At 42.5% G+C, this 25,304-nt stretch overlaps 1 protein-coding gene across 1 annotated transcript in view; it reads right to left on the bottom strand.

The window, feature by feature from the left end:
* Positions 1–4,259: 4,259 nt before the first annotated feature.
* Positions 4,260–25,304, bottom strand: part of LOC126419259 (protein takeout-like) — a 51,432-nt gene continuing 30,387 nt past the window's right edge. Inside the window, exons 3-6 of the mRNA XM_050086415.1 lie at positions 24,597–24,747; positions 21,319–21,455; positions 12,538–12,687; positions 4,260–4,531 (exon numbers count right to left, since the gene is read on the bottom strand). Coding sequence (XP_049942372.1) covers positions 4,377–4,531; positions 12,538–12,687; positions 21,319–21,455; positions 24,597–24,747 — 593 coding nt within the window. The 3' untranslated portion in view covers positions 4,260–4,376. The remainder of the gene's footprint in view (positions 4,532–12,537; positions 12,688–21,318; positions 21,456–24,596; positions 24,748–25,304) is intronic.

A 25,304-nucleotide genomic window follows, 5' to 3' on the forward strand; every position in this document is an offset into this window, starting at 1 on the left:
AGAAATAACAAGTTTTTAAAAGAATTTGTGACAATTATAGACTGGTTTCAAACACTAAGCTGTTTTTCTGTCAGACATAATTTGCCTTAACACTGGCGTCTTATAAAAGGAATGAAATGTGATGTTGTTTCTGCTAACGTGTAAATAAATAATGTGAGTCAGCGGTACAAGTGCAGTTCGTATCCGAATGCCGGTACAGTGCGCCCATACTTTCATGGTTTTTCGTCTTCTCTGTCAATAGAGATCGCTTTAATTCAAGCTGCCAATATTTTGATTCTTTTTTCAGCCATCTCTCGCGATGAAATAATATTGTGCGCGATAGGCCTCACATAGTTATCAGTGGAGCCAGGGTTTTGCCATTTGGGTTGTAGAAGCATATTTCAAAGATATCGTCGATATAATTGCGTGGATGTAGACACTTATAATGCCTACTACATTATTTTTCTGCCTGAGTAGGTATATTCCAATAGCTTCAATGATAGCACCTTTTATTGATGATTCTTTTTCTTGTGGATTAAGCCAAAAGCGCAGGACATGGCTAATTTCGCGTATTTTGTTGTAGTCTGTAAACTTTTTAGTGATCTCAGGCGTCCCGATTCTGCTCGGCAGATTTTGGCAGAAGTCAACGTATTTCGTAACAATAAATTTAAGTAACAAAGGGTCCTGTAATCGTTAAACGGCGTTGCCTCATATATGATGAAGCCCAGGAAAAAAATTAAAATATTTCACTTTAACGTTACATGTTTAGCCCATGCGCTACATCGTATAGCTGAAACAGAACGTGTAAAATACGACAATGTGAACACGCTGACATCCTTCACAATAAAGGTAAATGGAGGCACATAATACACAGGTTTAACAACTCTGACACCATTAGTTAAGTCACATGAAATGCACCGTCTCTTTTTGGTAGTGATGGTATTGAAAGCAATGTTGCCGCATTTAGAAATACACTGCCAGATTTAGCTTTACCACCACTACCTATTTTAACAAAATGGAGTACCTGGATAAATGCTGCCATCTTCTACAGTGATAATTTTAATGTGGTTAAGTCTGTAACACACGGTAAATTTTTGCAAATTTATTGAAGTAAACATCTCATTGTTTCATTGCATTGAAAATCTTAAAGTTACTGTGATTTAATTGTTTTTTGTCGGTTGTGGTTCGCGAACACTTTTGAAGCGAGTAATGCAGCGTGTGGAAGTGGCATACAAGAAAACCAATTTGAATAAAGATCTGATTTACATCAAATGAAGTTCTGTGCAATTGCCTGCGACAATAAGGAAGTTGGAAACCAAACGTAAATGGTAAAATCTTTGACATTTATTGAAGAAATTGAAAAATCCTTGCAATCGCCCTATGGAGCAGCTGGAGTTGCAGCAAATAAATAAGAGGAACAAAGTTATCGGATCAAATCCTGATTTTGAGTTTATGAAACAGACAAATTAACGTTTTGTAGTGAAAATATAAAATACCGTCAACCTGATGTGACTGTCTGAAATTTCTTCACTTCAGTGTGCACCTGTTACTTCCTGGGACGCAGAAAGATTATTTTCTATGGGCAAAAATGTTTTCCTATGGGCAAAAATGTATGAGCATAAGTGAAGGTGATTTGGAAAAAATGGCTTTTGTGTACTGCCAAAACTGACTTTCAATACCGCATATTTTTATTGTTTTGTTGCCTCATTATGCCTGAAGATATAATACTGTATGAATGGATGCATATGTTATGATTTGATAGTGCTTGAAAATCCAGGCTCATCATCATTATTTAGCGCTGTGTTTCGTTTCAGTTATTAGTAATTTATAGCAGTGGATATCATTTATACATTACCTTATACGCCATTGCGTACCATATGACCTGTCGCCTTGTCTATTAATCTCTCCTCTGAGAGGACTCTCGGAGCAGTGACTGACAGTAGTAACTGTTTCGATAGAGGTCGAAGACTGTGTGTGACTCCAAAATGATATGCACTTGACCTCAGAAGATACGAAACTTAGCTTTCAATGCTAGGTGCAGAAGTTATTTCCGTTGAAAGGATCAATAATTTTATACCATTTCAAATTGAGTTATAGACAGGGTGAAGAAAAATTCGAGCACTCGGACTTCGCATGGCGATTCCTCACGTACTGGCAATAAAAGAATGCCTCACACATAATTTCGTCCTGCCCACGCTACAGACAGTAAATCGACGTTAAACGTTGGCAATCTGGCAACACTGTAATCACATTATGGCAACTACCTCTATGAACAAGGAGAGCAAAGCTGTGCAGTTAGTGCAGTAGATAGCATTTTGAGTTAGCATGCAGGAGGTTGAGGCTTCAGTTCTGGATAGAGGGTTATTTGTTTTTATTTGCTAAAAGTTGTCTGCGTGGTACGGTACTGGCGTCTTAATCGTCATACTGCGATTACAGTGGGTCTTCTTCAAAACATTTGTAGTTACATACTATGAATACAGAAATGGAAGTACAATCGTTTTCATTGGTCATCTTTTAAAGAAGTCTTTTGCACGTTGTGGACGCAAATTGTTTCACACCCCTGCATCTATTAGATTCCAAGCCTGTTTTGTGTGTATCCTCCCCCACTGGTCCCATAGAAATTATTTGCAAAGCACGTTGCTAGTCTTACTGGTGAAGGCCAAACGAAATGTAATGGACCTAAGCTTGGCAAGTATAGTAACTGATATGGAAAAAGGAAATGAGCGTTTGGCGTATTTGGCTGGGAGGCCCCTTACGGGGCAGGTCCGGCCGCCTTGGTGCAGGTCTTATTACATTCGACACCACACTGGACGACCTGCGCGCCGGATTGTAGTTGGTATTAATCGATGGGACTGTTGGGGAAGGGTACGCACAAAACAAGTTTGGAGTTTAGTGGATGGAGTGGTGCAAAAATGGAGTGGTGCGAAACCGTTCACATCCACGCCATGCAAATGACTTCTTTAAAAACTTTCCTATGAAAACGATTCCTGTGTTCGTTGTAGGTAACTGCAAATGTTGTGTAGAAGACCAACTGTAATTGCTGTCTTAGCAAATTAAAACAAATAAGCCTCGATCCAGAATCGAATCCTCGACCTCCTGCACGATAAGCCAAAAAGACTATCCACTGCACCAATTGCACAATGCTGATCAGGTGTACTGACAGAGACAGTTACCGTACACATGTTTACAGTGTTGCCAGACTGCCTATCTTTAACGTCCATTTACTGCCTGAAATATGCGCAGGATGACATTTTGCGAGAGACGTTTTCGTATTACTTGTATATGACGAATTGCACTATTAAGTCCGTATGCGCGAATTTTATCTTCGCCCTGTATATACCTTTTCCAAACTCTTAAACTCCCTGTGTCGTCTGCTTTCATTTACACAATATTGTCTGCTAGCTAAGGCTGACTAAATGCTTCGCATTTGTTTGCATCTGGGGCCATGGGACAAAGTCCCTAACTTTCCCTGTCTTTCTTCTTTCTGTGGTTTGCACTATCTAATAATCAGTTTCTCGTCTTGAGTTTCTGCCAATGGCGATACATTTCTTCCATTTAAGATCCAGCTTGTTGTAATATTTTTCCTTCTACATTCATTTCGTTTTCTGAGTACCGCATCCTACTGCAGCATCATATTAAAGGCATGCCTCTTACGGTGCGTTTACGCTCCCACCTCGCTTTTTTCTTTAGAATATTACACGAAAATCTAGAAGTGGTAAATGCAGCAGATGAAGTAGATGTGGATAAAAACTGACGAATTATCATCTCAGATTGAATAGGCCTACGAATTGCTGCCATGACTGATCTCTATTCACGAAAATCTTAAAGCGCCTGTCACAGTGTACATTGATTACTACAAACGCCAGCTTTTGGCGTGGGATGATTTCCATGAACTTTGACATCAATCGCTCCCTCCATGCAGTTCCATAAACTGCCGCTAGATCAACAAAAATTGCAGCAGATTTGAGACCTCGTTGAAATCCAGCTTCTGCTAGAGTTGCCAATGTTAAAACCTAGTCGCAGTAGGTTTGATGTTTGCTAAAGCCACCTTTTCGACGAGGATTATTTAATCAATGACCTCTTGAATGGGATTTAGAATAAACCTTTCTAGTAGTTCTTGTACCGTTGGGTGCTTAGTTTACAACTGCATAATATCCTACGGAATTTTGAAATCAGAGAACTTCCATTTTCAAAGTTTAAGATCTCCGTAACTTACTGGAATACTAATAACATATCTTGTTCAATGGGAGTTTTGTAACGCTTTAGAATGAAAAACGTAAAAGTATTAAAAACATGTTTATTTGGTAACAAGCGTATTTTTGTACAAATGTATAAAATGGAAAATCAGTAATGACTATTCTTTCAGTCTAAGTGAGTCTATGATGGGAGAGTAGTTTTCACTTTGGTGGGAAGATGTCATTGTATGGCACCTTGTGAAATAAGTTATTGGAGATGTCCTTAAAGGCCACAGAAAATACTTCTTCAATTGTCGGCCTGAGCTCCTTCAGGATCTCTTCCCAGTTGTCGTTGAGGAACTTGTTCATGTTGTCTCCTGCAATGAAAGGCAAACTGATTAGCAAGGAACAGCTTACAGCGTATTAATCCCAAGGAAATAATTGACATCTAGTCACCTACTTGGGTTGTGTGCTCAAAATTAATTTCATCAGGAAATAAAAAATTCAGTAGCTCCCAAGACGCGATGTAGAAGCACTACATTTGCTAGTGCAGGTGGTCCAGAGCAGCAGAGGTAAAGACTGAAATGTCGTACTTCTGACTAAGTGAGGACTGTGAAAGGCGTTAGCAGAGAACAGTAGTCGGAAATACACTATTACCACGACCCTCTCTGATTTGAAAGCTATTACCGTTTGGCAGTTAGAGGGACACTAGCACTCCAAGCGGTGAGAAAGGAGGCAGTCATATGCTTCGTAAAGATGATGTACGTTTTTATTCATTTATCTACTTAATTAAGGAAATAGCTGTTCAATAAATTAATAAATCAAAAGACGTGAATTATCGTGAAACGTAAAAACAACCGAATTTAACTGATTCAGCGACATAAGCTACAACTTATTCGAGAAGAAATACATTCGCATATGTGTACAACTGCAGTTTACTCTGCTGACAGCAAGAGAATATTAATACAGTTTCATGCATGAGAAGCATGTAATTCTGTTGTGGTCTGTTCTTGTTACGATAGGCATTTCTCTTGAGGTGTAAACTGTTTTTAAGGAGTCTAATGATTCGCCCATTCTTATACTTTATTCGACTTTCTAATAGACGAATATTTTTGTAAATATAAATAGTTCTGCTTCAACAGTGAGTATGCAGGATATTCTTGCAATTTGTGCGTCAGATGTAGCAAGAATAGTGGAATTGTTTCCTTCTGCGTTGGGAAACAGTTTTATTGCTTTTGACGTTTTATTACGACGTTTGCCGGCCGCTGGTGGCCGAGCGGTTCTGGCGCTACAGTCTGGAACCGCGCGACCGCTACGGTCGCAGGTTCGAATCCTGTCTCGGGCATGGATGTGTGTGTTGTCCTTAGGTTAGTTAGGTTTAAGTAGTTCTAAGTTCTAGGGGACTTATGACCTCAGCAGTTGAGTCCCATAGTGCTCAGAACCATTTGAACCATTACGACGTTTATGTGGTTTACCCTTCAGTTACGGATGTGGTGATACGCTACGTAATGTAGCTATTACGTTCCACACATGTCTGCTACGTTTCACATTCACTGATTTAGCTACAAGTGTAGCGAGCAAAACTTCACGTTGTTGGGTAGATTCAAGACATCTTTGTGTAAAAGGTCATGTCATCTGGTGTTTACTAGCAAATTTTCGTTATTAAAGGAAAACTACATTTTTCAGTTAATATCTAAACGTTACAAGTTAATCTTAAATAAATCGTCCTATAATGTACCGTTTCACACTTCGCAGGGTCCTTAGGAAACTAAAGAATGACAAATGTGGTGTCAATTTTTAGTTATCCTCCATCTTTATGGAATTACATACGCTCTCTATTGTGAAAACAATCTAATAAATCAGTTTAATCGGTAAAATTGTATCATGTTCAGAAGTGTCACTTGCTGACCGCTTGGTGCGTTGCTAAAGGCAGAGGGTAACAAAAACGAGACGTTGACACCACTGTTAAGTTAGACCATTGGCCGTCAAACCTTTCTGTTCAAGAGCAATACTGACCTTGTGTAATAGCACCTCGGTCCGCATTTGCACTGATCTTATTATTAATTGGCAACCTACGTAAATTAGAGGTTCATTAGCCACCAGTAAGGGCGCGAGAACTTGACCGCGGGCACCCTAGTACTGATCATTAAAAGTCGGCACCACTCAAAATACTTCATGTAGACATTTCTCTGCTTTATATTGCTGCCAGCCTCGGCGACACCGAAGTTAAGACACTATGATTATCTGACTAAGTATTGTTGTGTTGTCTATGTCAGTTAATGATTAATTGACTAATGACGAGTTTTGCTTATACTTAAATGCGTTATGCAATATGAGCCGCAATCATAAATGTTTACTAAATATTTTTAATGTCAATTTTTTCTTCTATCTGTTGCGTTGTAGTGCAACAGACTTGATTTAATTTCACCGAGCGGCGAGGCGCAGTGGGTAGAAAAGTGAACTCTCGTTCGGGAGGACGACAGTGCAAATCCGTGTCCGGACATTCAGATTTAGATTTTCTCTGAATTCCCCCAATCACTCCAGGCAAATGCCGCTATGGTTCCTTTCAAACATTCCGAATTTTGGCTTAAACGTTAATAACTTCGATGTCGACGAGAACCTAAACACTAATCTTCCTTCCTTAATTTAATTTCGTGATCCTTGTTACGAATATATACCGTATTTTCAGGTGACAGTCTGAGTCAAAATTTATGGTATACCGACTGATCGGTACGAGGTGCTGACGGTACGAATCGCTGACACTCGTGAGTTGTCAGTACTGAAAGACGTATTCCTCTGTCTCTGAGGTAAGTGGCCAACTTTAGTTATTTTACTACCGAAGTCACCAACTCAATTAAAATTAAGCATATATTAAAATCTTACTGCCTCAATTGTCTTTGGACGTTATTGAGTGGGAAAATTACTCTCTTAAGAAGCTCTTAATGCGAGTCGATGTTCTGGATTCGGCTGTTAGTTGCTAGATGCGTATTATTAGAACATACGGCTGAGAACCGCGGGCCACATGAATATTTTACCCGCTGGCCGTAGTTTAACGAACACTGAGTTAGACTGTGTCATTACTTACACACGATATAGTACTACATACAATGACGGAAATGGAAAGTGGTATGCGGTGAAAACCTTGTTCGAACGCTACCAGACTGCTACTCCAGTATTTTTATGCCTGTGTGAAATGTTAATTAAACCCTTATTCTTGTGCTATCTTTTTTCAGAAAAGAAAAGAACCATTCCTGTGGCTACTCGGCGTGTATAGCGTCATTGCGAGCTTCGAAGTGGACGTCGATTGGCTTGAGGGACATGAGGAAAATCGTTTTGACAGATGAGTACAGAACAAGGTGTGATAAAGTGGACTCAGAACATTGCGGCAAGCAGAGTATGAAGGTTAGACAGCGAGAAGATCGAAGGACAGTTCCACTTACTCTGACAAATAGACGGATGTACTGACAGAGGCTACAAGGCGTACTCACTTAATGCTGGTTTAGGGTCTCGAGCCGCCAGGTGTTTCTTTACTAGAGACATCATACATACATATGCTGAATGTAGAGGAAGAGTCATTTAGGATATTAGTGGGATCTGTGACGCCCAGCGAACAGTCTCGATTTTGTTTGCGTCTCCGTAGACGAGCTGGTGGAAGGTCACAGGTTGCAGGGACTTTCGTGACCCGTACTTCTCCAACTCCGAGAATCAAGGTCTGGGGAGATATTGAAAATTCCAAAAGGACTGTTTGGAGTTGTTGAAAGGAAGCTGAATTCTCCCCGGGATGCAGCAAGAACGGTAAATCCCGGGAATGTAGCTGAGTGACGTCGTCGAGCACTGCCAATATTTTGCCAGGAGCACAACTCTGCCATTTTCAAGGCAAAACTGAAGGAAATAAGTCATGTGCAAGTGAAATTAAAACCCGGTTTCCACGGAAACCAGGTAACACGCACGCACTGTAAACACTAGCGCTATCACAAACCAAAGATGACCGATGTCAGAAGCTATCGATAGTGAAATTAATGATCAACAAGTGAGACAGCATCTGTTTTTTGACAAGGAACAGAGCAGGATTCCACGCAGAATTTAAACAAAAGCCGCCATCTCTATTAACAGGGTTACTTGCTAATCTAATTTCAACAGCTTCCTTAATAACACTATCCCAATAGCTGGAAGTAAATGTCAGAATCTCAGTGTTGCTATATTCCATAGGCTGACCTGTGCCAAGATAATGTTGTGCAATGGCGGGTTTGCTCGGCTGTTGTAAGTGTGTGTGCCGCTTCTGCTCAGTATACTGGTCCTCCACAGTCCTGATACTACATTTAACTTGCCACAACTGCAAGGAATACGGTAGACACCCGCCTTGCACAAACCAAGATCATCCCCTGCGTAGACTCGAAGGACACTAATCGTAGATGATGGTTGGAAAATATACTTCACATCATATTTCCGCAAAATACGACCAATTCTGTTCGAAATGCTGTCTGCGTAAGGAAAAAGACACGTAAACTATGGTGCCACCTCGGTATTATCATCATTCGTCCGGCGCACAGTTGGTCGATAGCGCAACACACATCTAACCTGTCTTTCAGTTCAACCAGTCTGACGAAAGCGACTTCGAGATGGGCTAACTCAGCTGATAAATTCTCATGGTCCGAGATGACTTGGGCCTTCCGAAGCAATGTACGGTGTACCTCTTCACGTTGAGCTGGATACTGACAACTGTCTGCCTGCAGATACAAATCAGTGTGAGCAGGCTTCCTGTAAACAGCGTGACCCAAAGTACTATACACCTCACTCCAGACCAACACACCAAGGAAGGGAAGACAAGCCCATCTATTGTGAAACGAATATTCGGATGGATTGAATTCAGTTGTTCTAAAAAGTCATTCAAAATTCTTATTGCCATGGGCCCAAACAACAAAAGTTTGGTCTATATACTTAAAGAAACACGCAGATTCCAAAGACGTCGACTCCAAGGCCCGTTCCTAGAAATATTCCATAAACAAATTGGCGATAATAGGTGACAATGGGATTTCCATAGCAACAACATCTGTCTGCTCGTAGTACTTGACATTGAATAAAAAGTAACTCGAAGTCGACACATGTCCAAATAGGTTCGTTAGTTCAGCACCGAACCGAACGTCAATCAACCGTAACAAATAAGATAGAGGAACACGGCTGAATAGAGGGCCCACATCAAAACTTCCTAGAATATCAGAGCCATTCAAACGCATTCCCTCTAATCGATGTAAGGCACCCACCGAGATCTTAATGTTGTGTTCATACCAACCAACTATAGGGCTCAAAAAAGTAGCAAGGTATTTTGCTACACGATATGTCGCAACAACGATGTTACTTACAATCGGGCCAAGAGGAACCCCTTCCTTGCAGATCTAAGTGAGGCCATATATCCTAGGGGGAAGAGCACGAATCGAAATGAGACACTTGATGGTCTTCAGGGATAAGGAACTTTTCTTCAGGAGGCTGTTAGTCTTTCTCTCAACACTTCTCGTGTGGTGGCACCGATTCTGGAATACGTTAAATCAGAAAGTAAACAAAGCATCTTCTGAACGTAATCCCGCTTGTCCAAAACAGCGGTAGCATAGCCCTCGGCCACAGGTAAAATAAGGACATCCGGATCAACCCTAATTAAACGAAAAGCAGCCGTCTCAGTCCCTCTGATATTACTCTTGGGTGGACGTGCCCCAGTCAGTACATAACATACCTCCCTCCTTCGCAATCTCAGAAGGTAGTTTAGAAACAGCCTGTTCAACAAAAGTGATAAAATGTACCACTGGCAAACGCTTGGAAGTCGGTGCACAGAGCTTACTTGCTGCAGTTTTGCCTTGAAAAAGGCAGGGTGTGCTCCTGTCGAAACATCGGCGGTTGTCGACGGCATCAACCGGCTGCGGTCCCATAAGTTATTTGAAGATTGTAAACGCCGGGAGAAAATAAGGCCTCATGGTAATTCCTATAGTCATATCCTTCATGAAGAAAGTAAGAAGTGGCATATTCTGAATCTACATCTACATTTGCTATTTCGGCAGTTAAATAACTGATGATGACCGATTTACAGAAGACATGGAACAAATAATTCACAGTAATAAAAAAACGTTTATGAAAAGACATATTTGTTGACATTGAATGGAAGTTCAGATGTTAGGAAATCTCTTTTGAAGATGTCTGTCTGAAGTGTACACTTGTCAGGAGGTGAAAAATGGACGATACGCTATTCTAACAATACGAGAGTAGTAGCCTCTGGAATGTACTGATACAGAATGAAGATGAAAATTAAATAGGCAGAATGAGTAACTGATTAACATGTATTAAGTCTAACTTAAAAAAATTAAAGAAATTTATTGCACAATTTGACTGAAAGATGAAATCGGTTGATATTACTCAATCAGGCAGTTAATGGAAGAGGCCTCACCCACACCATTTGATACAATTGAAATTCCACCCACCTCCCCACCTCTCCTTCTGAAATTAGGAAGATACTGAACTCTCTCAAGAATGAAAGTTCACATGGAATTGATGGCATTTCCAGCAGGATAATAAAAGCTTGTTCCCAAAAAATAAGTTTTGATTCTTAGACACATATGTAATAGCTCTCTGAAGCAGGGTATTTTCCCAGATAGACTGAAGTATGCCATTGTTAAACCACTGCATAAAAAAGGGGATACGTCTGATGTCAACAACTACCGCCCAATCTCTCTTCTGACTGCCTCATACAAAATTCTTGGAAAAGTAATGTACTGTAGAGTAGCTTCACACCTTTGTAAAAATAAAGTTTTAACAAAATGTCAGTTTGGTTTCCAGAAGGGTTTTTCACTAATAAAATATTAAATCTTCTGAGTAACCGGAAGTCACTTGTTGGGATTTTTTGTGATCTATCAAAGGCTTTTGATTGTGTAAATCACGGAATACTTCTAGATAAACTCAAGTACTGTGGTATGAATGGGACAGTGCTCAAATGGTTTAAATCATACCTAACTGGAAGAGTGCAGAAAGTTGATATAAGCAGTTCACATAATAGGCAAAAAGTTCGTGATTTCTCAAACTAGGGAACAATCAAGACTGGGGTACCGCAAGGTTCGGTCTTGGGTCCTCTGCTGTTCTTAATATATATATTAATGAGTTGCCATTCTATATTCACGAAGTCGCAAAGCTGGTACTTTTTACCGATGATACAAGTATAGCTATCACACACAACAGACAAGAATTAACTGGTGAAATTGTAAACGATATTTTTCAGAAAATCATTAAGTGGTTCTCTGCAAATGGGCTCTCATTAAACTTCAACAAAACATAGTACATACAGTTCCACACAGTTAATGAAATGACACTATTAGTAAATGTAGCCTTCGATCAGAAATCGGTAGCTAAGGTAGAATATTCAAAATTGTGTATGCATTGATGAGGGGTTGAACTGGAAAAAACACACTAAGGATCTGCTGAAACGTTTGAGTTCAGCAACTTATGTTATTAGGGTCATTGCAAATTTTGGCGATATACATCTCAGTAAATTAGCTTAACAAGCCCATTTTCATTCTCTGCTTTCGTATGGCATGATAATCTGGGGTAACTCATCATTGAGTAAAAGAGTGTTCATTGCACAACTGCTGGACCTCATGCAAGATCATCCTGCAGACACTTATTTAAAGAGCTAGAGATCTTCACTGTAGCCTCACAATATATACATTCACTTATGACATTCGTTATTAACAATCCGAACGAATTCAAAAGTAATAGCAGTGTACGTGGCTACAACACTAGGAGGAAGGATGATCACTACTCAAGGTTAAATTTAACTTTGGCTCAGAATGGGGTAAATTATGCTGCCACAAAAGTCTTTGGTCACTTACCTAATAGCATCAAAAATCTGACAGATAGCCATATAGCATTTAAAGCGGAATTAAAACAATTTCTTAATGGCAACTCCTTCTACTCATTAGATGAATTTTTGGATATAGTAAGTGGGTAATTTCCCTTACCACCACAAAAAAAATTAAAAATATTAAGTGTCATGTAATATTTTGTGTAATGTAATATATTGTATAGACACCTTTTATTAATCTGACGCGTTCAACATCATTGCGAAGTGTGGTATTCATGATATATGGAACAAGTACTAATCTAATCTAATCTAACCCGAGGCATCATGGGATCATAAATTTGGTACTAGAGGGAACTGTTTGGAGGGGAGGGGGAACTGTTAGGGAAACCAAGGCTTTAGGTTCAAATGGATGCAGTTTGCTGTAGTTACACAGAGATGAAGAGACATGCACGGGATGAAGTAGAGGGCGGAGCTGCATCAAACCAGTAATCGGGCTGGAGACCACAACAGCAGCTCATGGTTGCAGCAGAGTGCGATAGTTCTCACCGAGTGCCTTGTCTCCGTTGAAGAGGTTGTTGAAGGTGAGGTAGACCCGGTCCGTGGTGAAGCTGATCTTGAAGTGTTTAACGTCCAAGTAGGTGGTGCCGTCCTGCTGCAGCGGTGCGCCCTTCAGCAGGAGCTCCACTGCGGTGTTGGCTGGAACAGTAGCAGTTGCTTCACTGATTGTACTCCCTGCTGACGGAAAAACGTTGTGAACTACTGACATTTCGACAAATCATCTATATGGTATCGATGCCGACGATATAGGGAAGGTGAAGTATCAGGGACGATCAAACAGTTTCCGTTCGAAGACTGTACAATCCAGAATCGGTATGCCAATCAGACAAAATCGCCGTGAGGTAATCCCCGTGAGGTAATCACCCGACTGACGCACCAGATTGAGGATATCGGTCCGCAATGGTGGTTTTCAACAGACGTGAAGCCCCTCCGACATTCTTCGTTCTTGGGTGGACGTCTACGGATGTTTGCCCTTAGGCAGCCAAGAAAGGAATGACAGAACGTTGGTCGAGTTCCGACACATTTGGTAATGACGTCGCCGTTAGTTGACCGTTTCGCATTTACCGCACGCACGTTGGAAAGACCAGAATGCCACAGCAATCTTTTGCCTACTTGTCGGTGCTTATCTACCAGCATCAGAGTCGCGATACGTTGTATATATGCTACAGCAACACTCTCGCACAGAATATTTTCATCGCCACTTATATTTATATTTTCGGTTCGTCATACACTCCTGGAAATGGAAAAAAGAACACATTGACACCGGTGTGTCAGACCCACCATACTTGCTCCGGACACTGCGAGAGGGCTGTACAAGCAATGATCACACGCACGCCACAGCGGACACACCAGGAACCGCGGTGTTGGCCGTCGAATGGCGCTAGCTGCGCAGCATTTGTGCGCCGCCGCCGTCAGTGTCAGCCAGTTTGCCGTGGCATACGGAGCTCCATCGCAGTCTTTAACACTGGTAGCATGCCGCGACAGCGTGGACGTGAACCGTATGTGCAGTTGACGGACTTTGAGCGAGGGCGTATAGTGTGCATGCGGGAGGCCGGGTGCACGTGCCGCCGAATTGCTCAACACGTGGGGCGTGAGGTCTCCACAGTACATCGATGTTGTCGCGAGTGATCGGCGGAAGGTGCACGTGCCCGTCGACCTGGGACCGGACCGCAGCGACGCACGGATGCACGCCAAGACCGTAGGATCCTACGCAGTGCCGTAGGGGACCGCACCGCCACTTCCCAGCAAATTAGGGACACTGTTGCTCCTGGGGTATCGGCGAGGACCATTCGCAACCGTCTCCATGAAGCTGGGCTACGGTCCCGCACACCGTTAGGCCGTCTTCCGCTCACGCCCCAACATCGTGCAGCCCGCCTCCAGAGGCGTCGCGACAGGCGTGAATGGAGGGACGAATGGAGACGTGTCGTCTTCAGCGATGAGAGTCGCTTCTGCCTTGGTGCCAATGATGGTCGTATGCGTGTTTGGCGCCGTGCAGGTGAGCGCCACAATCTGGACTGCATACGACCGAGGCACACAGGGCCAACACCTGGCATCATGGTGTGGGGAGCGATCTCCTACACTGGCCGTACACCACTGGTGATCGTCGAGGGGACACTGAATAGTGCACGGTACATCCAAACCGTCATCGAACCCATCGTTCTACCATTCCTAGACCGGCAAGGGAACTTGCTGTTCCAACAGGACAATGCACGTCCGCATGTATCCCGTGCCACCCAACGTGCTCTAGAAGGTGTAAGTCAACTAGCCTGGCCAGCAAGATCTCCGGATCTGTCCCCCATTGAGCATGTTTGGGACTGGATGAAGCGTCGTCTCACGCGGTCTGCACGTCCAGCACGAATGCTGGTCCAACTGAGGCGCCAGGTGGAAATGGCATGGCAAGCCGTTCCACAGGACTACATCCAGCATTTCTACGATTGTCTCCATGGGAGAATAGCAGCCTGCATTGCTGCGAAAGGTGGATATACACTGTACTAGTGCCGACATTGTGCAAGCTCTGTTGCCTGTGTCTATGTGCCTGTGGTTCTGTCAGTGTGATCATGTGATGTATCTGACCCCAGGAATGTGTCAATAAAGTTTCCCCCTCCTGGGACAATGAATTCACGGTGTTCTTATTTCAATTTCCAGGAGTGTAGATTAGATACACTACTGGCCATTAAAATTGCTACACCACGAAGATGACGTGCTACAGACGCGAAATTTAACGGACAGGAAGAAGATGCTGCGATATGCAAATGATTAGCTTTTCAGAGCATTCACACAAGGTTGGCGCCGGTGGCGACACCTACAACGTGCTGACATGAGGAAAGTTTCCAACCGATTTCTCATACACAAATAGCAGTTGACCGGCGTTGCATGGTGAAACGTTGTTGTGATACCTCGTGTAAGGAAGAGAAATGCATACCATCACGTTTCCGACTTTGATAAAGGTCGGATTGTAGCCTATCGCGATTGCGGTTTATCGTATCGCGACATTGCTGCTCGCGTTGGTCGAGATCCAATGACTGTTAGCAGAATATGGAATCGGTGGGTTCCGGAGGGTAATACGGAACGCCGTGCTGGATCCCAAAGCCCTCGTATCACTAGCAGTCGAGATGACAGGCATCTTATCCGCATGGCTGTAACGGATCGTGCGGCTACGTCTCGATCCCTTAGTCAACAGATGGGGACGTTTGCAAGACAACAACCATACTGCACGAATAGGTCGACGACGTTTGCAGCAGCATGGACTATCAACTCGGTGACCATGGCTGCGGGAGGACGACGGTTCAATCCCGCGTCCGGCCATCCTGATTTAGGTTTTCCGTGATTTCCCTAAATCACTCCAGGCAAATGCCGGGATGGTTCCTCTGAAAGGGCACGGCCGACTTCCTTCCCCGTCCTTCCCTAATCCGATGAGACCGATGACCACGCTGTCTGGTCTCCTTCCCCAAAACAACCAACCATGGCTGCGGTTACCCTTGACGCTGCATCACGGACAGGAACGCCTGCGACGGTGTACTCAACGACGAACCTGGGTGCACGAATGGCAAAACGTCATTTTTTCGGATGAATCCAGGTTCTGTTTACAGCATCATGATGATCGCATCCGTGTTTGGCGACATCGCGGTGAACGCACATTGGAAGCGTGTATTCGTCATCGCCATACTGGCGTATCACCCGGCGTGATGGTATGGGGTGCCATTGGTTACACTTCTCGGTAACCTGTTGCTCGCACTGACGGCACTTTCAATAGTGTACGTAACATTTCAGATGTGTTACGACCCGTGGCTCTACCCTCCATTCGATCCCTTCGAAACCGTACATTTCAGCAGGATAATGCACGACCGCATTTTGCAGGTCCTGTACGGGCCTTTCTGGATACAGAAAATGTCCGACTGCTGCCCTGGCCAGCACATTCTCCACATCTCTCACCAATTGAAAACGTCTGGTCAATGGTGGCCGAGCAAGTGGCTCGTCCACAATACGTCAGTCACTACTCTTGATGAACTGTGGTATCGTGTTGAAGCTGCACGGGCAGCTGTACCTCTACACGCCATCCAAGCTCTGTCTGACTCAATGCCCAGGCGTATCAAGGCCGTTATTGCGGCCAGAGGTGGTTGTTCTGGGTACTGATTTCTCAGGATCTATGCACCCGAATTACGTGCAAATGTAATCACATGTCAGTTCTAGTATAATATATTAGTCCAATGAATACCCGTTTATCATCTGCATTTCTTCGTGGTGCAGCAATTTTAATGGTCAGTAGTGCATATCAGAAAGGGTGACTCTACTTCGAAAAACAAAACCTTGTTAGTCCGAAGACAAGAAATTGTTACTTGTTGTATTATATTTCTGTTATTGTTGATTTATAAATACGTTTTACGAGATTTGTTTAATTTTTGTGTGCAAGAACTGTAATATATTTAATAATAGGCGGCATGTCTCAGTAAACCGAGATCCCTCTTCGTACAATGAATGAAAAACTATTGTTTTAATCAATGATAACCATTTTCGGTCTGACTAGGACATAATGGTCGAATCAGATCCTGCAACGTGTAGTTTAGTAGTAGCGGTCACTACTGACAAACCGCACCTTACAACGTTACATCTGAAGACGATCTGCTAGTCAGGTAAAAACGGATCATCATTGTTAGAAAATCAATAGTGACCCTGAAGGTATTTTTCTTTCTTTGTAATTTTTTATCAGATTCAAAATAAAGAAAATCTATGGAGCTACGGAGTGGCACTGAAGTTAATATAAGCTTTGAGTAAAGGCAAATCTTCTGAATCGCAAATAGGAACGACAAAGCAGCAACGTTAATGTATATCGTGATTTAAATTGACAAGTGAGCTGTGCTACACTTCAGACATTCAGTTCTAACAGGATGAACAGTATTTTTTCTATTTCTTTTTCAGTAATGATGATGCCACCCCTTGAAAATGGGGTCTTAGCTGGTACTGAACTTAGAATACCACTCAGCTAGTTTCTTGCTAACAAGTAACAATGTCGGGTACGCATGCTCAGGATTTTCCCACATTTACAGGATTGGCCCTCTGATTGACAGCTACAGGAGATGCCAAGTCTGCTAACTCGAGGTTATCAGAACAAGGTAAAAGACGCCTCCATTTTCCTGGTCGTGTTCATTTCGAGCGGCTTATGATGTTATCTTACTCTTTCATTTCTCTCTCTGTGTCTGATCATGGTGCCTTTACTGACAGCACTCCAGGGAGATGTTCAATCTAAATTATAGTTCTATGAGATAAATTTCGCTTCAAAGGTGAACCTAGTGTCCAAAACCATTGGCACAGTGACTAAACGTGACAGCTCACTGTCCTTAAACCTCGTATCAAATTCCTTCAAAAATCCAGCTGTCAAGTTGCTGGTCAGGGTTAAAATTGTACAGTATGTAAAGACTGACGTCAGGAAACAATGTAATAGTGAAACTGCTGTATATGCTATGACATAGGGGTCTATGCATGTTGCTGACAATATCTGACGAAACCAAAATTTGTTCCATCTTGTAGGGTGTGGAGTTCCGGTGGGCCTCAACTCAAATGCGATTTTAAAAGTTTCTCCGTTTAGAAATCCTGTCATCTTTAGCTTTTGTCTCAAATTCATTTATATTTACTGTTATTTTTGTGAATTTGACAATCTCTCGTCTCCTTAATTATTGTCATATGAATCTGATACTGGAAATTCTTTATGAAATCGTGTTGTTAAGTTTATTTGACAATATATGCTAGAGAACTGTGATTACTTACACACAATGTCCAGGAAAAATATATAGAAAGTAAAAGTATAAAAGCCCGACAGATGGGGGCAATGGCCGATATCGTTAGTATAATAGAAATGTCGAAATATCGATATTATTTCTTCGGAGCCTATAGGCGACCAGGAGTACCAGAATCTGGAAATACAGCATACATAGACCAAGAGAAAGCAGTTGAGCACTTTTTGTTCGGTCCACCATTTACGCTTTCCATAAACTTCAATCCAGAAGTGCCATTCCTTTCACTTTTAGTTCGTCTTCTTTGGTAAAGGAATTTCGGAAAACCGTGAATAGTAACTTCACTTGAGTGGCATTGCCGTCGGTAACATTACTATTACTATTGTGAAGTGAAGGTTTTCTTTGTGTCTTGCCGCTGGTGTAATTAACATACCAGCAGAGTCCATTTGGATGTTCTATCAGATTTCAAGAGAGAGTTTCTATGTAGAAACTATTAATGATGCTGTGGTATATCGAGAGGTTGTACCAATGGAAAATTGTACTGAAATGCAGGAGGATCTGCAGCGAATTAACGCATGGTTCAGGGAATGGCAATTGAATCTCAATCTAGACAAGTGTAATGTGCTGCGAGTACATAGATAGAAAGATCCCTTATCATTTAGATACAGTATAGCAGGTCAGCAACTGGAAGCAGTTAATTCCATAAATTATCTGGGAGTACGCATTAGGAGTGATTTAAAAGGGAATGATCGTATAAAGTTGATCGTCGGTAAAGCAGATGCCACACTGAGATTCATTGGAAGAATCCTAAGGAAGTAGGTTACAGTACACATGTTCGCCTACTGCTTGAATACTGCTTACCAGTGTGGGATCCGTACCAGGTAAGGTTGATAGAAGAGATAAGAAGAGCCAACGGAGAGCAGCGCGCTTCGTTACAGGATCGTTTAGTAATCGCCAAAGCGTTACGGAGATGCTAGATAAACTCCAGTGGAAGACTCTGCGGGAGAGACTCTCAGTAGCTCGGTAAAGGCTTTTGTTGAAGTTTCGAGAACATACCTTCACCGAAGAGTCAAGCAGTATATTGCTCCCTCCTACGTATATCTCGCGAAGATACCATGAGGATAAAATCAGAGAGATTAGAGCCCACACAGAGGCATACCGAAAATCCTTCTTTCCATGAACAATATGAGACGGGAATAGAAGGGAGAACCGATAAAGGTACTCAAGGTACTCTCCATCACACAACGTCAGGTGGCTTGCGGAGTATGGGTGTAGATGTTGATGTAGATGTAGAAAGGAATCTCTCATTGAAATCCGCGCTAAACTTCGACCTTCTGTAAAACATCGACAGTCTTGGACATTTTGTTTTCTTTTCAGTCTGGCATGCTTTTTTCTTTACTGCTGCAACACTGTTCTGAGGCCCTTTGTGTACCGTGGGGACCTGGTCCGCTTCTTATTTATTTGGTATTAATTTTTCAACTTCTGTCAATGTTATTTCCCTGAATTTAAGCCTCATCTGGCCTATATTTGTATATTTAATATATTTATTTTGGAACGAATGGAGACTGTTCCTTAGGAAGGTCTCAACTGAATTTGTATTTGCTTAGTTTTAAACAGAAATATTTCGCATACGATGCTGACTCTCGCTTCAACGACCTTATGGTCACTAATCCCTGTATCGATCACGATGCTCCCTATTTGTTCAGTACTACTTGTTGCTAAGAGGTGGAATATGCTATCGTAACCATTTACAGTTGATGTAGTTTTACATACAGGCTGGGTTATTATTCGTTTCTTTCGAGTGTGTTCACTCCGTGAGAGTAATCGAATGAAAACAGTCGTTAAGGATCATCATTGTTTTTCATATTAACTGAATTGTTTATTCTTTCTTTTAATGTGAAACCTGTCTGTAGTTTCTCTGTCGGTTGAACCATGTATTTGTTTCCAGAATGGGATTTTCACTCTGCAGCGCAGTGTGCGCTGATATGAAACTTCCTGGCAGATTAAAACTGTGTGCCGGACCGAGACTCGAACTCGGGAACTTTGCCTTTCGTAGGCAAGTGCTCTACCATCTGAGCTATCCAAGCACGACTCACGACCCGTCCTCACAGCTTCAATTATGCAAGTACCTCGTCTCCTACCTTCCGAACTTCACAGAAACTCTTCTGCGAACCTTGCAGAACTAGCACTCTTGGAAGAAAGGATATTGCGGAGACATGTAAATTGCGGCCAACAGTGATAAGGAGGTACAGAGTTTATTTTTATTTATTTTTTAAAGGTGGAAACATTTTTAAAAAATGAAAATAAACTATGTACAAGGACGGCACTCGTATCACTGCTGGTCGCAATTTATATCTATTTAAAGCTCAACAGTGACCTTCTCCTTCAGTATTGGAAAGTCCAACTTGGAAAGCGAGCGAAGCAACTGCGTGCCTATTGTAAAAGATTGCCTATACTTTTTCTGTTCGGCATAATATACCAAACTTTTGCTGGCATAGAGGATGATATTTTTGTAATTGCTCTTGCGCTGCAATTCTATGTAATCGACCTTTTTTGTCAGTGGGTGGTAGTGTGTACAAAAACCAGTAGCCAGTAGGGAAAAATAATCTACTACTGTAGGCTAAAACATATAATTTTTCAGTGTTCTATAGAGCGCTCTTCCACCGAGAATATGTCGGGAATGTGTAATTGAAACATGTGAAGCAAAATTTGTTCCAAAATCGTTGGGTTTCGATCAAAAACAGCGCGTAACGCAAGTTTCTCAGGAGTCACGAGCTCCTATTAACAACGATGCAGAATTTCTGAAACGTGTCATAGCAGGTTATGAAACACGTCAAACAAAGGCTCAGTCGTTCCAGAGGAAGCATTCTGGATTGACAAGACCGTAAAAAGTTGGACAAGTGCGCTCAAATATTAAGATTATGCTCACCGTGTTCTCGAATTTGACGCCACAGTGCACCTTGAGTTATAGCCACAAGGTCGAAAGATCCATAACGAGTACTACTTGCAAGGGCAACGCCGTTTGCATGAAGGATTCCGAAAAAAAAGAAGCCTGGATTTGTGGAGAGACAATTGATGGCTTTTGCGCAATGATAATGCAACTACTCATATTTCTTGTTCATAAATTTTTGGGCAAACATAATAATATAATGATGGCGCACCTCCCATATTCGCCAGACATGGCCCCATGTGACTCTTTTCTGTTGACAAAATAAATAAAATCTTGAAGTTCCGCCATTTTATAAGCATAGATGAGATTAAAAGTTATCTCGAAGATGGAGTTTCGTATGCGTTTCTGAGACTGGAAAAGGCGCTGGCATAGGCGTGTAACCTCTGATGGTTACTGTTTTGGATGGGATAACATAATGTACACGAATAAATGGAATTATTTTCATAAAAGAAAAATTCCCGAACCAGGCGAACGGTCTACCCGACGGGAGGCCCTAGTCACACGACATTTCCATTATATACCGGACGGACACTTCATGAGTGTGATGTGTTACACCTGCAGGATAGTCACGCTTTGGTGATGGATACTTACAGACGGTGATGTTGCAGTCGCCCATCCCCTGGATGGGCAGCGCGAGCACCTTCCCCTCCAGTTTGTAGTTGCCGTTCATTGTAACAGGGGAGGCAGCGTGCGCGATTATCTTGATGTCGTAGCTGCCGGGCGCCATCCTGCGAACATGTCAAACCGCATGACGTCACTGACGCACAAACACAGTGACAGTACTGCACAGTCAGAACATACGAGATTCTCGTAGATTCTCAACTCAAATGTTCAGAATGAAACCGACACAGCAAGATCAGTCTTAATCATATCCTTGTATATTGGTTGTATACGTGACTGTTGACTTCCGGTGTCAGTGAAGGGGAAGAAGAAATCTTAACCATTACATCTATGTCTATGTCAGTAATCCGCAAGCCAGAATCGCGTGTTGCACAAGGAAATCTTCATCACGTGTAGATGTCACTACATTCCTAACGGGTCCGTGAGGTGTCACCTCCTCGAAGAAAAACGGACCGAGAATCAACGGGCTTGTGCAATCTCATCCCACAGTCACATAAGCTGCGTGCAGTGGAAGTTCCGCACAACATGTTGCGGAATAGAACCCGCTATGCGACGGTTCTGTGCATTCACTGCTGCAGTCTGGAACCGCGAGACCGCTACGGTCGCAGGTTCGAATCCTGCCTCGGGCATGGATGTGTGTGATGTCCTTAGGTTAGTTAGGTTTAACTAGTTCTAAGTTCTAGGGGACTAATGACCTCAGCAGTTGAGTCCCATAGTGCTCAGAGCCATTTGAACCATTTTTTTTGTGCATTCACTGCACCGTGCAGAGGAAAATGTGCCTCATCCATCCAAAGAATATTTCCCAGCCACATGTCATCGTTTTCTATGCATGCCAAAAAACGAAGGGCAAATTCACGACGTTGAACCCTGTCTTCTGGCTTTATTGGGTGCACATTATGAATAGTGTAGACAAACCACTGTAAAATGCAACTAAAAAATCTTTTAAAATGTTGACCAGGGGAAAGATGATTCCCATGGTGCAGCTCGAGCACTTGCTGCAGAATTTGGTGCATGTGCTGCAGGGTTGGCTACAGCTATAGCAACTCCATCAACAATTACCATGAGAATGGGACATCTGCCTCTCCCTGCTGCACGACCCAGTTAAACTGTTTCTTCCAATTTCTTGATCATATTCTTTAGCCCATTTATTGACACGTGCCTTTTCGCAGCTATTTATGTGGCAATATTCCCACAATGCATACTGTTCTTGTTGTCGTTCTGGTGAAACAACTTTACCAACAGGGGACAGTCTTCCTTCTCAAAAGCCACTGGGATTATTTCAGAAAACTTTAACCTTCTTATCGCTTTAACACCAATAGTGGTTTCACGAAAGAAATTAACACATCTTGCCCAGCGACAAGCAGCATACTGACGTCAAAACAGAAAACATTTCACATTCTGACTGCTTACAGCGCCATGTTTCCACCTGGTGGCAGAAAGTGGAACTATTATCTTTTCAGACTATTGCGCGAGCGCACCGGGCTAATGAACAGACCTGCGATGCTTTGGTGCCATCGAATGTATACAGCCCACACTGCGGTACTCGGAACACCATCCCTTTCATTATAACCACTCAGTATTTTGGCATGAACGGGGGCGAGTAGATAAATTCCTTTATTTACTGTGTCAGTAAGAAGAAATGGTTCAAATGGCTCTGAGCACTATAGGACTTAACATCTATGGTCATCAGTCCCCTAGAACTTAGAACTACTTAAACCTAACTAACCTAAGGACATCACACACAACCATGCCCGAGGCAGGATTCGAACCTGCGACCGTAGCGGTCGCGCGGTTCCAGACTGAAGCGCCTAGAACCTCTCGGCCACTCTGGCCGGCCACTCAGAAGAACACCGCGCCTACTCGTCACCGCTGATTTCGTCCAAATTTATGCTATACGCAGGTCTTGGCCAGAAATGAAAGTTACATAAATGTAAGATCCAGATGGCCGAGTGTTTAGAAAAACTAGAGTTTTTGGCATGGGTCGGACGAGGCATGAGCCATTTGTGTTAGTATAGCTCCCAGACTGCGCTTGGCATAGCGAGAAGAGTGCAGGAGGGTAATCCGAGAGTTGTGGAGTCGAGTTCTCATGCAGAAAATTCTTCTATTTTCAATTTTTAACGTTACTTACACTGTAAGTGAACCCATGCAATGCTAAGTATATTATATTTACTAATCGTTTCATAAAAGGAACCAAAATGAAATGTAATCGTAAATTTATAACTGCAAATACATTTGCGAGGCGGTATTTAAGCTGAACACGAGAACTTCTGATGTAAAATTAGGTACTTTTATAATTAAACGTTTGATGTCTTACATGTGTTGGGTGATATTGATCGTAGAAATAGGGGAAGCAGTCATTTTCTCTACATACATCGTTAACGCTGCATTTTTAAAATTACATTGTTGCTTAAAGTTTCTATAGAAAAATAAACTTGGTTTAAATTCATAACAGATTCTCTCTCATCACACAATTTGGTAATAAACCACGCGTAACGCATCCTTTTGCCTATAATCGGCTAGGATAGCTGCTGATGTAGATACAATGGAATTATTTTGATGTAGCCTCCCGGGAGGTGATTTGTTTTTCTCTCTCGATGAGGTGAGAGCTGTTTCGAAGCTTTTTGCTGAATGTCTTTACTTAACGATGAAACTAGATACCGCATGGTTGCATTACCTGCCGGGGGCTACTCGTAGGATAAAGTGCAACTAACAGAATACTGTGACACGTACACTTTAATTACTATTCTGTCTTGGAAAGTTATTAGCAAGGTGCGTCGTGGACGCTATAAGTAGAATCTTTTCTCGGAAATTTATTTGCAATTCAAATTTTCCTCTGCGTTTCTTTTTGATGCATGATATGAAAATTTTAATAAATGCAATATGTATACCATTATTTCGGTTTATTTGTAGTGCAAATAGCCTAAAAATTTAAGAAAAAAAACCTCCCGCATATAGAGTGGACCCCACAACTCTGAGATTACCAATATGTACTCTGCCCGCTGCACCAACCGGAGCCTAGAATCTAAACGGTTCACGCGTCGGTCGACCCACGCAAGAATGCTTCTTTTTCTAAACACTTGGCCGTCTGGACCACCTACGTCTGTCACTTTTATGTCTGACCAGGCCCTGCACATACCATAAATTCGGACGAAATCGTTGATGAAGAACGGCCGCGGTTCCTCTCTCAGTATAGCAATCGCCATCGTCCAGTTCACTCTTTGCAGTGATTTTTCGTGCTGAGTACTCACTCAACGGCGTCAATGACGAAGCTGCCGACGCCGGAGACGGTGACGTCAGAGAAGTCGAGGTTGACGGCGACCGGCTTGTTCTTCTCCTCGGCGATGCTGAGCGCCACAATCTTGAGCGGGTCGATAGGCTGCGTGCCGAGACTGCGAACACCTGCGCATAATGGCGACGTCAGATTTCCTGTGGAGCTGCAACGCCGTCCCTTATAGGTGCGTAATAGGATCTATAATTCTGGGAATATACGTAAATAAATTTTCCGATAGGGACAGCAGCCCTATCCGATTGTTCGGCGTTGATGCTGCCGCCTACGAGAATGTATCTTTGTTCGACGAGCAGAAGGAAGTGCAGAAAGCTTTCAACTAAACTTCCGCTTGTTGTAGACAATGGCATCTCGCTTTAAATGTGGATAGATGCAAGACAAGATCTATAACAAAGAGAAAGCACCCAATGGTATCCAATTACAACATCAGTGGTTAACATGTCTTTTACGTTAAGCCGTTTAAAGGGTAACTCTAAGGTGCAAAATGAAATGGGACAAAGTCCTACGTCGTTATTAGGCAAGATTTTTGAAACAGATCTGGGAAAATCTAGTTCTTTTCCAAAGGAAATGGTATACAAGAGCGACCATTTCTAGGATGTTGCCAGAGAGTCTAAAAGTAAGGAAGGAACGTTAGAGTTTAACGAAATCGTTAGACAGGGAGCAAATAGTA

This window comes from Schistocerca serialis, chromosome 9 (assembly GCF_023864345.2).
Source record: "Schistocerca serialis cubense isolate TAMUIC-IGC-003099 chromosome 9, iqSchSeri2.2, whole genome shotgun sequence".
Lineage (NCBI taxonomy): Eukaryota > Metazoa > Arthropoda > Insecta > Orthoptera > Acrididae > Schistocerca > Schistocerca serialis.